This window comes from Macaca mulatta, chromosome 11, assembly GCF_049350105.2.
Source record: "Macaca mulatta isolate MMU2019108-1 chromosome 11, T2T-MMU8v2.0, whole genome shotgun sequence".
Lineage (NCBI taxonomy): Eukaryota > Metazoa > Chordata > Mammalia > Primates > Cercopithecidae > Macaca > Macaca mulatta.
The window spans coordinates 109,343,091-109,358,968 of NC_133416.1; the positions used below are offsets into that span (position 1 = coordinate 109,343,091).

The 15,878-nt window shown below is 33.9% G+C and overlaps 1 protein-coding gene across 6 annotated transcripts in view; it reads right to left on the reverse strand.

The window, feature by feature from the left end:
• Positions 1-15,878, reverse strand: part of WASHC3 (WASH complex subunit 3) — a 47,224-nt gene that overhangs the window by 21,123 nt on the left and 10,223 nt on the right. For 2 of the 6 annotated variants that reach the window (XM_015152603.3, XM_015152600.3), the window contains exons 3-5: positions 12,441-12,506; positions 10,511-10,618; positions 6,277-6,384 (exon numbers count right to left, since the gene is read on the reverse strand). In XM_015152603.3, the coding sequence (XP_015008089.1) occupies positions 6,277-6,384; positions 10,511-10,618; positions 12,441-12,506 (282 nt within the window). Of the gene's footprint in view, positions 1-6,276; positions 6,388-10,510; positions 10,619-12,440; positions 12,507-15,878 lie in introns of all 6 variants that reach the window. The other 4 variants (XM_015152602.3, XM_015152599.3, XM_077954821.1 and 1 more) reach the window with 2 other exon arrangements.

Below are 15,878 nucleotides of genomic sequence, written 5' to 3' on the forward strand. Positions count from 1 at the left end.
AATATAAAGGCAACTGAAAAAGAGACAAATCCTATTATTACCCTTTCACAAGGTGAAAGACCTTGTAGCACTGTTAATTCCCTTTTGAATGTATAGAGATGGTTATTTTTAGGATCTTAGGATTAGAAATTGTTGGCATAAAGGATTAGATATTGTTGGTATAAATACAGTTTTTTTTTCAGAAAGAGTTTTTTTTTTTTTTTTTTTTGAGACTATGCTATCTTCCTTTGTGTTAATATAAACAATTCCCTAAAAGCTGAGATGTAGGCTTCTAAAACTGTTTCTATAACCTGTAGTCATGTGTACAGTGGATGTAAACTACTCAAGGTTATACTAATAGACAAATTAGAACTCATTTAAAGAATTATGTTGTTATCGCTCTTTCTCTGCATTAAGAACTAAAACTGAATTTTGAGTGGTGGGTAAGCAAACGTTAGTCACCCCTAAAGTTGAGAAAAATTGGGTCTTTTAATGCAAATCTAAAATCTTGTTGGGAAAGTGATACACTTTTCAGTATGATAAGGTAGTCTGTAATGAAGTCACTCTCTAGAATTAACTGGGGTTAGGCTCCTCCTTATAGCTAGTGGTCAAATTTGCTTTTCTATCTATATCCCTGTTTGTTCTCAGTTACACTCGAAGAACTTAACCACATTTTCAGAGGGAACAACCGATTAGAAGACAAACACATAAAATAGGAAGGCATATCACTATCCTGAGGTATAGAGATACAAAGCTATCTGTTTTCTTTCCATGTCAATGACAGAAAATGAATGGCTCAGTGGTACAAATTATAATAGGTCTCTAATGATTGTTCTTCACTCCACTTCTCTGAGTCATTTTCTAAAGCAAAGTGGTACTGTTATCTGCTCTCCCAGTTAAAAGTTATAGTTTGGTAACGGAATGGATATAGGAAACACAACTTGCTACGCAGATACTGCTGAAGAATAATATTTTAGGTGATAACTTATGACATTAGAATGACTGTACTCTTGGAAAAGTGCTAAGTGGTTTGGAAGAACCAACAGATTATGTTCAGCAATACCCACAGGTATGTTCAAGAAGCTTTACACTGAAATCAAAAGATTAAAAAATCCTCAATTAAAGTTTTAAGACTAGACCTATGAATAACAACAATATAATGGGGAAAAAACAGTGGAAGAACTGCCAGGAAATTATTAGGAGGAAAATGTAAACAGCAAACAAATCCAACAGCCTAAAAAAAAAAAAAAGTGTGTGTGTGTGTGTGTGTGTAAATAGAGCAAATCTGAAATTTCAAAATAAGTAAATCTTGGGGACTGCCAACACTTAATGGGAAGAAACTTGTGTATGAGAACTGGCATTTCAAGGAAACGTCTTACAATGTTTTCCAGCAGAAAGAGGACAATAACCATAAATCAAAATATATACACGTATATGGAAATTCTTGAACATGAGATAAAGAAACCCCTAAGTGACGTTAAAAGAAGGCAAAAATTTTATCAGATGGAGCATACTTTTTGGCTACCTAGCCGGGTAGAAGATTTAGATAAGGCTTTCTTAAAACGCTGTAAACAAGCAGAAAGATCCAGACACGATGGGGGATATTATCCATCTACAGGTACTAGAAGCTTAATTTTGCCTGTATTAGAATATCTGATAAATTCCTAAGTTGCCCCACTGAAAATTTAATTCCTCAATAGATAAAGGGAGCAATGAGGCAAACATGCAACTATTTGTGCCTAACACAAAGGCCAAAACAAATGATAATGAAGAAGGGACAGGAATTCTGGTAGTAATCACACCAAGGAAAGAAAATTCCTGGGCATTGTCAAATATGTAGCCTACATCTGTTGTTGGAAATTTTGACAGTCACTCATGATATGCTTAGAAAACAGAAGGAGTGAATTTATAGATGGCTCAATAATCATAATCCAAAAATTAATGATTGGCAGATTCATGTCAACCTCGAGGAAGACCTCTGCTGGGTCTATTCTTGTTATGGTCCTGAAAAACATTTTAAATTGATAACCTGAAGAAATGAGAGCATATTTATACATATCCAGGGAGCACAAAGTGAGAAAGGAGAGATCATATGCAGGATTACATATAGAGTCAATTAACAAATATTGATTGAGCACCTGTATGGGTAAGGTGTTAAAATGAATACATGGATTAATCAAGACACCATTCTTCCTCTCATGATTCCATTTTCAAATGGAGATAAAAAAATATGTACAGATAATCATAAAACAAAGTATTAAGTGACAAACTGCAGAAAGAATACCGGTAAAGTCATTGGATAGGTCAACAAAAGGAACTATTACTTCTATCTAGCTTTATGTGTGTTGGTGGGTTTAGAATCTGGAATGATTTAGTGGACACAATCATAGGAACATGTTAGATAACAGAATTTGGACATGTAATAATAAAGAGAAGGATAATCTAGATTCAGAGAAGGAAAAGCATGGCACTTACACAGGGAACAGTTTGTGGTTTTGCCTGATTAAAGAATGGAATTCAGGGCTGGGCACGGTGGCTCACTCCTGTAATTCCAACACTTTGGGAGGCTGAGGCGGGTGGATCACCTGAGGTCAGGAGTTCAACACCAGCCTGGCCAACATGGTGAAACCCTGTCTCTACTAAAAGTACACAAATTAGCTGGGCGTGATGGTGGGCAGCTGTAATCCCAGCTACTCAGGAGGCTGAGGCAGAAGAATTGCTTGAACCTGGGGGCAGAGGTTGCAGTGAGCCGTGATCATGCCCCTGTGCTCCAGCCTGGGCGACAACAGCAAGACTCCATCTCAAAAACAAAAAACAAAACAAAACAAAAAAAAACAAAAGAAATTCAGGACAGGGAGCAATAGGAAATAAAAGTTGGGTAATAAGGTTCTGGGATGCAGGCTGGCACAATAAACTAAAAACAATAAAATTAAATTTAACTTGGATGAACTTCTAGTTTTAGGATGGCAGTTTGATGTAGCTCCCCACTTTCTTCTTGAAAATCACCCCTAAACAATTTGAAACAGAATATGACCTCCAGCTTTAATGACTAAGAGGCATATATGAACCAATTACATAAAAATTAAGAGCAGATAGAAGAATGATTGATGACTTAGCCGAGCAAAAGAAGGTCAAGTCCATGTGCCTGACGAAGGAGATGCCAGGAAGATGCAGCACTTCCAGAATGCTGAAAATGCTTAGGAAATAGATAAACCCCCACCAAAGGCAGAAAGGAGACAAAGGGCTAAAAACAGAAAAATTTGTCTTAAATCAGAAACAGTCTGAGGCAGAAGAAATTGAACCTCTAATCATACTCAGTGACATCAAGCAAAAAGGATAGGCTGGAGTTAAGTGCCAAGTACTGCTAGAAAGTTTAGGCTTTTAAAAAATAAAACAATTATTTATTTTCTTAAATGCTTTTTAAGTTTAAAAAATGTAAACGATATTAAGACATAGTTTAAAATGTTTTTAAGCAATTCTTAATCAGGGTTTTTTTCCCCAAAATACATACGCTCTATGTATCAAGTACCAACTTTGGAGATTCTAATTTTGTAGGGTAGGGCCCAGGAACTTATATTTTGGAAGTTTATCAAACTACTGAGCTAGTGTGAAAAAGGAATCTATCACCTAAATCTATCAAAAGGTGAAATGGTATAGACAAATTATAAGCATTTTCATTCACAGGACTATGTACAAGGTATTGTTGCAGGAATGAGGAATAGTGTAGTACACAAAAAAATTCCCTGTCCTTTTGGAGTTTATAATTTTGTAGGGAAGAGAGAGAGTAAATATATAAAATATGTAGAATGCTGGAAGTTGATAAGAAGAAAAATACAGCAGAGAAGGGGTAAAGGGAATTGGGTAAGAGGACACTGCAATTTAAAACAGGGTGGCCAAGGAAGGCTGTACTTAGAAGGTAATATTTTTGAATATAGATTTGAAGGAGGTGAGGGAGCAAACCATGAAGGTATCTGAGGAAAAGTGTTTCAGGCCAAGAGAACAGCTGAAGCAAAGGCCCCAAGACAGGGGCTGCCAATGTATTTTTATTCAAGGGACAAAAAGGAGGCCAGTAGAGCTAGAGAAGAGTGAGCGAGGATATGAGATCATAGGGGTAACAGAGGAGCTAAACTGTATAGGATTTCATGGGCCTGTGGAGGATCTTGGCTCTTATTCCTATGAGGTGATAAGACATATGATTAAAAAAGTAAATAATTAAAGGGTCATCTATTTGTTTTTTTTTTTTTAAGACAGAGTTTTACTCTTGTTGCCCAGGCTGGAGTACAATGGCATGATCTCGGCTCATCGCAACCTTCGCCTCCTGGGTTCAAGCTATTCTCCTGCCTCAGCCTCCCGAGTAGCTGGGATTACAGGCATGTGCCACCATGCCCAGCTAATTTTGTATTTTTAGTAGAGACAAGGTTTCTCCATGTTGGTCAGGTTGGTCTCAAACTCCCGACCTCAGGTGATCCGCCTGCCTTGGCCTCCCAAAGTGCTGGAATTACAGGAGTGAGCCACCGTGCCCAGCCCGGGTCATTTATTTTATATGTATATTTATGACTGAAAAGCAATCAAACTTGTTCATGTAATTAATAACAAAAATAAAAATTGCAAGTGGTATCTGGAAACCTTAGCTGGCTAAATAAATCTAGACAGTACCTAATACAGTAGCTTAGCTTAAATTAAGTATTTGATAAATATTTGTGAAATGAACAGATGGTGGATTTATAATGAAAAAGAAAAAGAGTTTTTGAAGTTCTTGTAAAATTGAAGGCAATATATCAAGAATTTAACAATTATCCTAAGATGCAGCCTTCATAAAATATTTCAGAGCATTTTTACGGAGTATCATCTAATAGATTTTCCTATTTCTTATTTTATATAGATTTGGCAAGAAGGGGCTAATATAAAAAATCTTTCAGTCATTCTGAAGCATCTCCCTTTTGTTTAGAAGAGTGAAACACAGTTTTTTTTTTTTTTTTTTTTTTTTTTTTTTAAACAAGTCTATCTTTTAAGCTTAGGCTTTCCTGGGTTCTAGTTTTAAAAATGTGTTCATCATGATTCATGCTTAAACTGGCTGTGTTTTATTCTTCTTAATTAAAAAACTTCATCTATTTTCACCCCGAAGTTTGGTTTATTTTTTTCTAAATTGACCGCCAATATCCTGAGCTCTAGGCGTCAGAAAAAAGGAACTGTGGAAGTGAAAAATCCACTTCTGATAGCTAGGAAAAGTGCAGCTTCCAAATGAGCCAATCTACTCTTTCTGGTTGTCAGAATTTGCTTTTAAATTACTAGGTGATAAACTATCCCATGGACAGCAAAACAAAACTGTCCTTTAGTATTAGTATTCTGCTTCTTTTGCTTGATAATAGAATTTTACAAAAGCATTATTATTATTATTATTTTTGAGACAGGGTCTCTCTCTGTCACCTACACTGAAGTACAGTGGCACAATCAGTCAGGTGAGCCAGTGCACCCTTGAACTCCTGGGCTCAAGCAATCCTCCCACCTCAGCCTCTTGAGTAGCTGGGACTACCAGGTGCATGCCATCATATGGAGTTTTTTTTTTTTAAATGTAGAGGTAGGGGGTCTTGCTTTGCTGCCCAGGCTGGTCTCAAACTCCTGTCTTCAAGTCATCCTCCCACCTCAGCCTCCCAAAGTGCTAGGATTACAGGTGTGTGTCACTGTGCCAGGCTTTAACTGTTTGATTAACAGAAAAATGATGGACAACTAACTCCTTCAACTATTGAAATAGTTTCTAAAGGAATAAAAAAATGTTAACTTCTGCTATTATAGACGACTGCAGATATTTTTGGTACCATACCATGTTATGATTTCTCAGGAAAAATATGAATTCTGAAGTCATATAATATCAAAAGCATTACCTTACATGGCCAAGAGATCATTGATAGATGAACATAAAAATTTTTAAAAATATTATTTGTGCTAATATATGGGAATTAAGCTAGAATCAACTGATTTACCAAATGAATAGTCTACTTTCATTACTTTTTGTATCTAAGATTTGCCTTGATAACTTTGTGTAATGCAAACAAATTTATATAAATCTATATTAAACTATGTTAATTTAAAGGGTGGGATCGATTCTAATTACAAAGATTTGACTTTTTTTTTTTTTTTTTTTTAAATCAGAGAGTTAAAATAGAAAGGAAGAGAATAGAAAACTTGGTTACTTGGTTTAGCAGTTTTCTCAAATTGAAAAAAATAACAGCAAAACCTCCAGGGTTAAGAATTTCAAATGAGGCTGCTACACAAAGAAGACAGACCAAATTAGCTTACCACTTGAACCATTTTGAGATATCTGGCATATCTTGGATCCTTGGCTACAGTTAAGATATTTTCTGCTGATACTTCACTTTCCTGTAGTCCAGAGTCTTGTGTACTGCTCTGCTGTAGAGAGTATTTTGTGTAAATCTTTAGACAATTTACAAAAGGGGTCCATCATGTTACTTAAAAGGAATGCTTCTTTCCATAATTCTAAGGCAATAAATTGCAGAAAAAAAAGCATCTCCCCCAATTTAAATACCAATAATTTAATGATGAGATATGTTTGCAAATATCTACAAATATTTAAATATCACTTCAGAGGAGGTTACACTTCAACACTATATTGGTTCCTTAAAACACAAGTATATTCATGCATTAAAATAAAAATTCTGTTTTACTTGTCCTCAGAGTGCTGATACAAAGCATGAATTATATATAGGTGGTTATACTATTTTAACAAAACTTTTAAGAAACCTAATAAAACTATCAACTGTTTATAAATTAATAATAAATTAACTGAGATAATGATGAATTGATTTCCTAGATATCTATAATCTACCTAATTGAGCCCTTTATTTAGTAAATCATTTTATTCTAAGTGGACATGGCTCTTCTAACTTTTTAGAAAGCAATTTTTGGAGAAGTTGTAGAAGAGAAGCCAGTTTGTCAGACAAAATTATCTGGTTTTATATATTTCAGCTACTGATGGAACTATTAATGGTAACATTGTCTACGGAGTGGTTAAAAGTCATAGTAAATACGACTTGTAATAAAGAATCTTGGGGAATGGTCTTTTTAGATAAAAATGCCATTGTTATACAGGCAGTCTTCACTTTGCATGGTACCATGTTACTGAAACTTGTGCATATCAGAACCATATCCTTGCTTAAATGCAAAACTAGAACTGCCTGTATACAGTACTTGATTTTTCTATCAAACCAAACATTTAGAAAAAGCTTACTTTTGTGAATCTCTCTCATTATCTGTATATAAGCATTAAGAAGAATTTCCTTAGAAGAAATCAATTTTATGTCTATTGTTCATGCTGAAATGTAGATAAATCCATATCTTTATATCTTCACAGTCTTTAGACTATGAATGTGAATTACATATTGAAGTTTTTCCTCAGATAATTCAAATATAAATTAAATCTGAAAATTCCAAAGCAAATAAAAACATCCAAAAGTCCTTTAGGTTTCTTCTGTTACATGATATTGCTAAGTTTTACAAAAGTCACTGTGTGTGTGTGTGTGTATATATATATGTGTGTGTGTGTATATATATTCATCTATAATATACATAAATACAAAAATTCCAAAACAGTTAATTAAATAAAAAATTAAAACAATAACCAAATATGTTTTTTAACAATTTATGGAAATTAAACTCATATATATAATAGCAAAATGGTGCAAATGAGAACTATATCCTGGCCAGATATCAACTCTCAGTCGTTAACGTTTGCGTAATAACCAAGACCTCAACAAGGTTTAATTATGAAACACCTTTGCTATCTGAATGATCCATTAAATCCTCTATCATATCTCTCAACTGTCCTTCATATATTCTCAAATCAAACTCACTCTGCACAATTGGATATTCTATTGTGAATAATGATGAAATCTGAACCATGAAATTAAAGTTGCAGAAAAATCAGTACACAAACTTTGGGTCTTTGACTCATGTATAGATTAGAGAGAGTGATAAATAGATGATTTTTTTAAAAAGTGCACTATTCCCCTTTATCTGTTAATTGAGTGAACTATAATGTCAATGAAAACTCTGGATTAAGCAATACTTAAGCCCACTTCAAAATATTTTGTATAAAATATACCAGTTGATAACAACGAAGAAATGAGAAGTTGATGTGAATATTAAGAACATGCTGAGCAGTTATTTTATTAAGCTAATCAACACACAACTTTATCACAGTATTTCAAACTTTGGAAGCCAAAAGAACTTCATAAACCCTCTAAATAAATACATAAACATTTTTAAATAAAATTGCCAGAGATATACCAGGTTATTCTGAATTTGCAAAGCAAATTAAGAAATTCAGCTGTGATTACTGGTAATCAATTTTTTGGGACATTAAATATGTGAGGACCAACACAACTGCATAAAAATTTTAAAGGGCATACTATAGATGGCATTCATAATAGCACCTGGAAAAATTAATAAAGTTAGACAGGTATACTTAAAAATATTATAGAAATATATGACTGCTCTATCCACCACATAATAACTACTAGATAGAGTGGAAATATTTTCTTGGTATGCTTTGTTTTAGAAAGAGGATAGTCATATTTAATTGAGAGAATATAAAGTTAAACTCCTCTATAACATCTGGATATCCTCTTGCATTTTATATATTTGAGTGGCCAGGATAATGAAATTTGCTATATTAAATAAATGGATGTTAAATTTTATAATATCTAATTAAGTAAATGATCATCTAATTTATTACCCAAATATATACTATATTCTAAATATATGGCTTTTCCTACAGGGCCTCATACCACATATCCTCAATATGTTTAATAAATTGAACACAGGTACTGAAAACAGAGTAGTGTAGTGTAGTATAGTGTAGTGTAGTGTAGCAGGTAAGTGCTAGGGCTCTTGGCACCAGACTGTCTGGGTTAAAATTCTAATTCTTACATTACTTTTCGACCTTCAGCAAGTTACTTAACCTCTATATACCTCATTTGACCCATCTATAAAGTAAGATTGATAATATGGTGCTTATATTATAGGGCTGTTGTAAAGATTAAATTCGTTTATGAAAGGCACTTAGAAACGTGCATGCCTTGGTACACAGAAAGCACTCTTGAAGTGTTAGCTGTTATCATCATTGTCAACATCATCGTGATCTAAAAAATATCCTGTGAAAAGTGCCTCCAGGTACAAAGGCAGAATTCCATTATAAGTCTATTTGTTTAATTTGTTTATTATTACTTTGGTAGGCCACCACTTTGATAATTATTTTGTTTTAGATTTTAATACCTCGCTGAGATACACTAGAGATTGTTCTCAAAAAACAAATAATTTTTATTTTTTGAAATAAAAAGTAATAGAAAATTGAAATTCATACAGAAGCATAAGTAAATGTTAAGATCTAAGAGCCAAATGTAAAGTATAGCTTTTATTAGGATGCTGATTCAAAGGAATCAACTTCAGAAACACAGTTTTTAGACAACTGGTATTTCTAAGATCAGTAGCTCTCAAATTTTAAGTGCCTACAGATCACCTAGGGGTCTTGTTAAAATGTAGATTCTCAGCAGTTTTGGGGTGGAGCCTGAGATGCTTCATTCTAACAAGCCGCCAGGTGATGCCCATGTGGGTTGGTCCATGGGGTGTACTTGAGTAACAAGGGGTTAGACAATACCAGCGAATGTTCATTTATTTTTATTTTTTTAATTTTTGAGGCAGGGTCTTGCGCTGTCACCTAGGCTGGAGTGCAGTAGTGCAATCTCAGTTCACCACAACCTCTGCCTCGTGAGCTCAAGTGATCCCCTCACCTCAGCCTCCTGAGTAGTTGAGACCACAGGTGCGTGCCACCACACCTGGCTAATTTTTGTATTTTTAGTGGAGACAGTTTTACCATGTTGCCCAGGCTAATCTCAAACTCCTGAGCTCAAGCAATCCACTTGCCTCAGCCTCCCAAAGTGCTGGGATTACAGGCATGAAAGACTGCACCTGGCCAATTATTGTTAATTACATTGTATATGATAAAGGCATTTATATAAGAAAAATGTTACAAAAGAACATGTCAAAACTTTTCAGAGATGCTCAAAAATTTATGCAGGGGTGAGATGATAAACTGTCTGGGATTAATTTCAGCAAGTGACCAAGAAAATAGATAAAGCAATTGTGACAAATCATAACTGGTGAATTCAGGTCTGTTTTTGTGTATATTTAAAAATTTTACAATAAAACATTTTAAAAGTACATTTCTTATAAGAACTTAGAAAAATTTCTAATTATGTTGAAGAAAATAATTATTTGAAGATTTTTCCTAGTCCTATATAGACTGATTTTCTTTTTTATAGGCAAAGAAAGTATTAACTTAAGGAAGCCCTTCAAAATAACACAGCTAATTTGTTTTTCCCAAACTTCATTTTCTATGTTAAGGTTTTAAAATTTTACTATTAGAAGTTTTACATTTTTATTTTTCTTCCTTCCAACCTGCTGCTTAAGACTATCAGTTTCAACCAAAAACATCTGCTCATTTCTTAGAACTCACCTGTGGTTGCTCTGAAGTGGCTTCAGGATGTGCTCCATTTGTGACACTGGTGACATTTAAAGGAGATACTTCAACTGTGACATCATCTAGGCCTGGGATAGATGACAACTGAAAAAAGATGAAAAGAAAATTGGTATTGAAATATGAAGATAGTACCTGCATAAACACTATAAGTTTCTAGGTTTGTATATTTTTAATAGCTGTCTTAAGTTTTAAGGCTATACAAATAGGTTCATAATATCTTGTCTTAAATTTTCCATGTCATAAACTAAAAGTGAAAGACAGTCACAAATTATTTTGAAGAACTTCTCAAAAATCTAATTTAGTTTATATAACCATTATTTTCAAAATATAGGCAATCCTAGTGTAATGACTGAGAGCTGGTCTTTGAAGTCAGACTGTCTAGGTTTAACTTTTAGCTCTACCACTCATAAGCTGTGTGATCTTGTGCAAATCTCCCTATGTCTCAATTATCTCACCTGTAGAGATAAGAAAATGTACCTAGAAAAGTTGTTGTAAAAATATTTCTATTAATAATACTTTGGGAAAAAAGGGCTTTGTGCAAATTTTGAGTTTCAATTATCTAGGATATGCCAAAGCTCTTGTCTTTACACTTTAATGTATGACACAGCTCATTCTTATTTCTTTCTTTGAACATTTACCACTGAACGTTATTAAAATACGTTTCTTGTATGCAAAAAAAATGGGCATATTGTTGGTATTTCAACCTGAAATGGTTTAGCATTTCAGGTTAGATCTGCAAGACCCATAAAAACCTTCTTTTCTGAGTTCATCCTGATATCAATGACACACATTTGTCAGACGTTTGGCTAATTTTGGGGATGACTCTATGGCCATGGAGATAACTAAGGTTAACTTGTCCATATGGTAACTTAATGTGCGACCTTGGACTCTAACTCCCTAAGAATTCCTTAAACACTAAAATAAGACACATATTCATAATAAAGAATAATAATAATAAAAAAAACCAATGGTAATAAGATCTCAAGCAGCAATACTCATTGAGAACTGTTGACTGATAACCATAGTTAGCACAGTGGCTACGGCCCAAATAGTTTCAAGTGGGTATGGCTGCTAGAGCAATATCTTGAACATGTTCAAGGCCAGGTTTCCAAACAAGAGAAATGGTTCTAAGAGAAACACAGTTGCTGAAGTCCATAAGGACACGTAGTAAGTACAAACTAGACATTCTGGTCATATTAAAAAGGGATATCATTTTTTTCTTCCTCATAAATATTCACTGAATATTTCTTAGTTTTTTTTGGTAAATGGACAAAGAAAATATTAATTTCAGAAAAGTTAGTAATGAAAATACACTAGTGTCTCCATAATTTTATAAATAGAAAAAACACATGTAAAAAATATTAAAAATGAAACCAAACTAAATACATCACTGTTATCGAAATCTTTAAGCTTTCAATCTAAAACAGTCTTCTGTTTTTCTTAGTTATCATTTGCAATTTCTGACATCAAAATTGTATTCTTCATTAGCATTTAAGGTATTTGCAAATAGAAACAGATGATATTGTCTCTAAAATTTGCTCTGAGACATCTAAAGATTTATATAACTATTATTGTATTATCACATAATAACTAGTAAAATAAATTTGGAATTTTCTATCAAATGAAGTGCGCTTGATAACAGCTCAACTTGTTAACATGTTACTCGCATTATGCGTTTGCCTAGCACAATGAAAAATCTCAAACCATGTGTACGTTTGAATTAATGGTTCATAATGAACACCATTTTCTTTGCAATTGCAGTAAAATTAAAAACACAACCAGTATCACTTCACAGATACAGAAGTTAAATGGAATCACTCCCAAATGCAATGAAAGTTAAGTATGATTAAGAAAGCTGGTATATGTACAGCAAAGTTTATACTACAAATTATTCAGAAATACTAACCTTTGCATCTAAAATATTTAGAGTTGTTTCAATTTGTTGGATACGAAGCGAAAGGTCTGCCAGTTTCTGGAAAAGAAAAATTAGAGACATAAATATAAAGATTTTAATTAAAATAAACTGTTAACAATAACTAAGGGCAGATTTCAAAATATTAAAAACCATTAAATATTTGCCATATTCTAATGTAGTACTGTCTTATTTACATGAGTAGGAATGAGAACTCTTCTATTACCTGTATTAGAATGCTTCTTAGTTTTTGGTTTTTTTTTGGGACAGAGTCTTGCTCTGTCACCAGGTTGGAGTGCAGTGGCGTGATCTCAGCTCCCTGCAACCTCTGCCTCCTGGGTTCAAGCGATTCTCCTGCCTCAGCCTCCCAAGTAGCTGGGACTACAGGCACGCGCCACCATGCCCAGCTAATTTTTGTATTTTTAGTAGAGATGTTGTTTCACCATATTGGTCAGGATGGTCTCGATCTCTTGACCTCGTGATCTGCCCACCTTGGCCTCCTAAAGTGCTGGGATTCAGGCATGAGCCACCGCACCCAGTCGCTTCTCAGTTATTTTATAAAATCATATTCACTTATGACAAAGTGACATTTTCTGCAAACTCATTATCAGAGCAGTAAACAATTGTTGAGACCAGAATATAAACAAACCAGGATAGAGCCTTTTGTTTACTACTGTACCTGTAGTGCCCAGAATAGTACCCTGACACTTAATAGGAGCTTAATAATTATTTGTTGATGAAGAAATTTTTTCATAGAAAATAAAATAATAAAAATTATTCAAAGACACTCTGCAACAAAGTCTGCCTTCATAAATTACTTAAATGCATAAGCATATACAACTCATCCCAGATTTAAACATCCATAGTTTGAAAAATAAAGGGGGATGGAATTGGAAGACGAGTAATTCATTTCAGAAAGAGAAGAGAAAAAACTAGAGTATTAAAACAAAATCTACCATCAAAACGCAAGGTAAACCAGATTGAAGAGCTTATCATGCTTGTTACTCTGTATAAATTGTCAATATACCTTGTAAATATACACCTACACAAAGAAAGGTAACATCATAAAATATGACCTATAAGAACATTTACTTAAAACCTCCTAATCTTAAACATTACATTCAGTCACATAATCCAAGAGCAGTTAGCCAGTTTACAAGTTGGCAGATACACAGCATCCTGACTGTATTCTGGGCTATTACTAAGATCCTATTAAGTAGAACTTTATCATCCTGTGAAATGGTCACTTTGCCCACAATTAGAGGGGACAAAAAACTGAAAGTGGCCACAAAGCTTCTTTACAGATCACTTATTTTTAGGTTAACATCTTGATATCCACAAAGATATAATCCTCAAATAAAGTATTAGGATCTAGTTTTTACGGTATCAAAGCTAAGTTCACCCTTGACTTCTAGAATTCATTCACATAAGGCTTTTAGGTAAACACCAATACAGGTTTATAACATGTATTATGGATGAATCCCTCTCCAAATTATAAGTGTATTCCTTAAAATCATAGAAATTTAATTTTGGCAAATCTAATCAGTGTCTCAATTCACTAGAGAAGAAATTCTACAGCAAATTAATATGTAAAGTGAATGATAATTTTCAACTTATTTAAAAATGGACATATTGGTTTGACTGAAAGAAACAAAAAAGGAAACAAAAAATTGAATTAAAAATTTTTCTGTTTTAATATACCTTTAGAAGTATTTACTTTTAAGCAATAATCATCAATATTGTAAATATTTGAGTCTTTGCCTTGCCACATATGGCACACTGTATATGCAACATATCAATTGAAATCTTATACCAAATCTATGAAGTAGGAACTATTATGCCAATTTTAAATATGAGAAAATTGAGTCTTATAGAAGTAAAATATCCCGAACTCAAACCCTCCAACTCCAGAGGCAATACACTTCATCAGATTTTTTGATAATTTTACATTGTTAAAACATAATGGTAAGTTATTGGGTATTGCATAGAATTTTTGTTATCCAAAGCTAACAAATGATCAATTCGTTTCTCACTAAGATGATTCTGTGCCAAGAGGAAAAGCCTTTTGCTCTTCTGATTCTGAGATGATCACTTACAAAGTGGTTCTGAACTACAGTACATGAACTAGGATGAGAGAAAAAAATTCTACCTTTATTTTTATCTACTTCTAGCTTAAATTTGGCATTGTTTAAAAACATAGTAAAAAAAAAAATCACCGTAGGTCGGGCACAATGGCTCATGCCAGCACTTTGGGAGGCTGAGGCAGGTGTATCACCTGAGGTCAGGAGTTCGAGACCAGCCTGGCCAACAGAGTGAAACCCCCATCTCTACTAAAAATACAAAAAAATTAGCCAGGTGTGGTGGTGTGCGTCTGTAGTCCCAGCTACTGAGGAGGCTGAGGCAGGAGAATCGCTTGAACCTGGAAAGCGGGGGTTGCAGTGAGCTGAGATCATGCCACTGTACTCCAGCTTGGGCGATGAGTGAGACTCTGTCTCAAAAAAAAAGAAAAAAAAAATCACGGTGGTTTTAGGATCTATGACTGTCATCAATAGAAATCATAGATTTTTTTTTTAATCACATCACAATTGCTGCAGATTTCTTAACACTTCAAAATTATGGTTATTAGACATACGAAAGGATAATATAATTTAATGCTTTAATAAATAACCTACTAGTATAACATAGTTTTAAATTTTTTTAAGTATATAACTGGTTTCTTTTGTAATCCTAGGCATTTTATTTTATCCACCTGAAAACATTAATTTGGTTTCACTAGACTGTCAAAGCGTCCATGGCATGACTAAGAAAGAACTCCTTTTCAAAGATAATTGAGTCTAATAAATGGTTTTGTATGTTCCAATGTAATTATTGCTATAACATACCTGAATGTATACTTTTTAAAGAGACATTGTCAAGTGAAAAGGTATACCTGGGTTCACTGATGGGTTGCTGAAGTTCATTTCTAAGATGTTTATGCTTGTGGCATTTTCCTCATACAATTCCCAGACCACTATAAAACAGGTTTTTCAATGCTGGCTATATTGACATTTGTGGGTGAAATATTCTTTGTTGCAGGGGACTGTCCTGCACACTACAAGATGCGTAGCAGAATCTCTGGTCTCTATCCACTAAATGTCAGTAGCACTTCCCAGTTATTACACTCAAAAACACTTCTAGACATAGCCATATGTACCCTGGTTGAGAGCCACTGCTCTAAATTATGGATGACTATGGATATAACGAAAGAAACATAATTGGTGACAGTAGCTGTTCTCACCTCTGAAAGTTTTAGCAAGAGGAAATGGGAAGGTAACGGTCTATCATCCATTTAACCATTGTTTTATGAAGACTGAAAACAAACTTGAAATGCTATGGTTTGGGTAACAGGGGAATTTATAAAGTCCCTGATATTTGTCAGATAAGCTGAAAGCT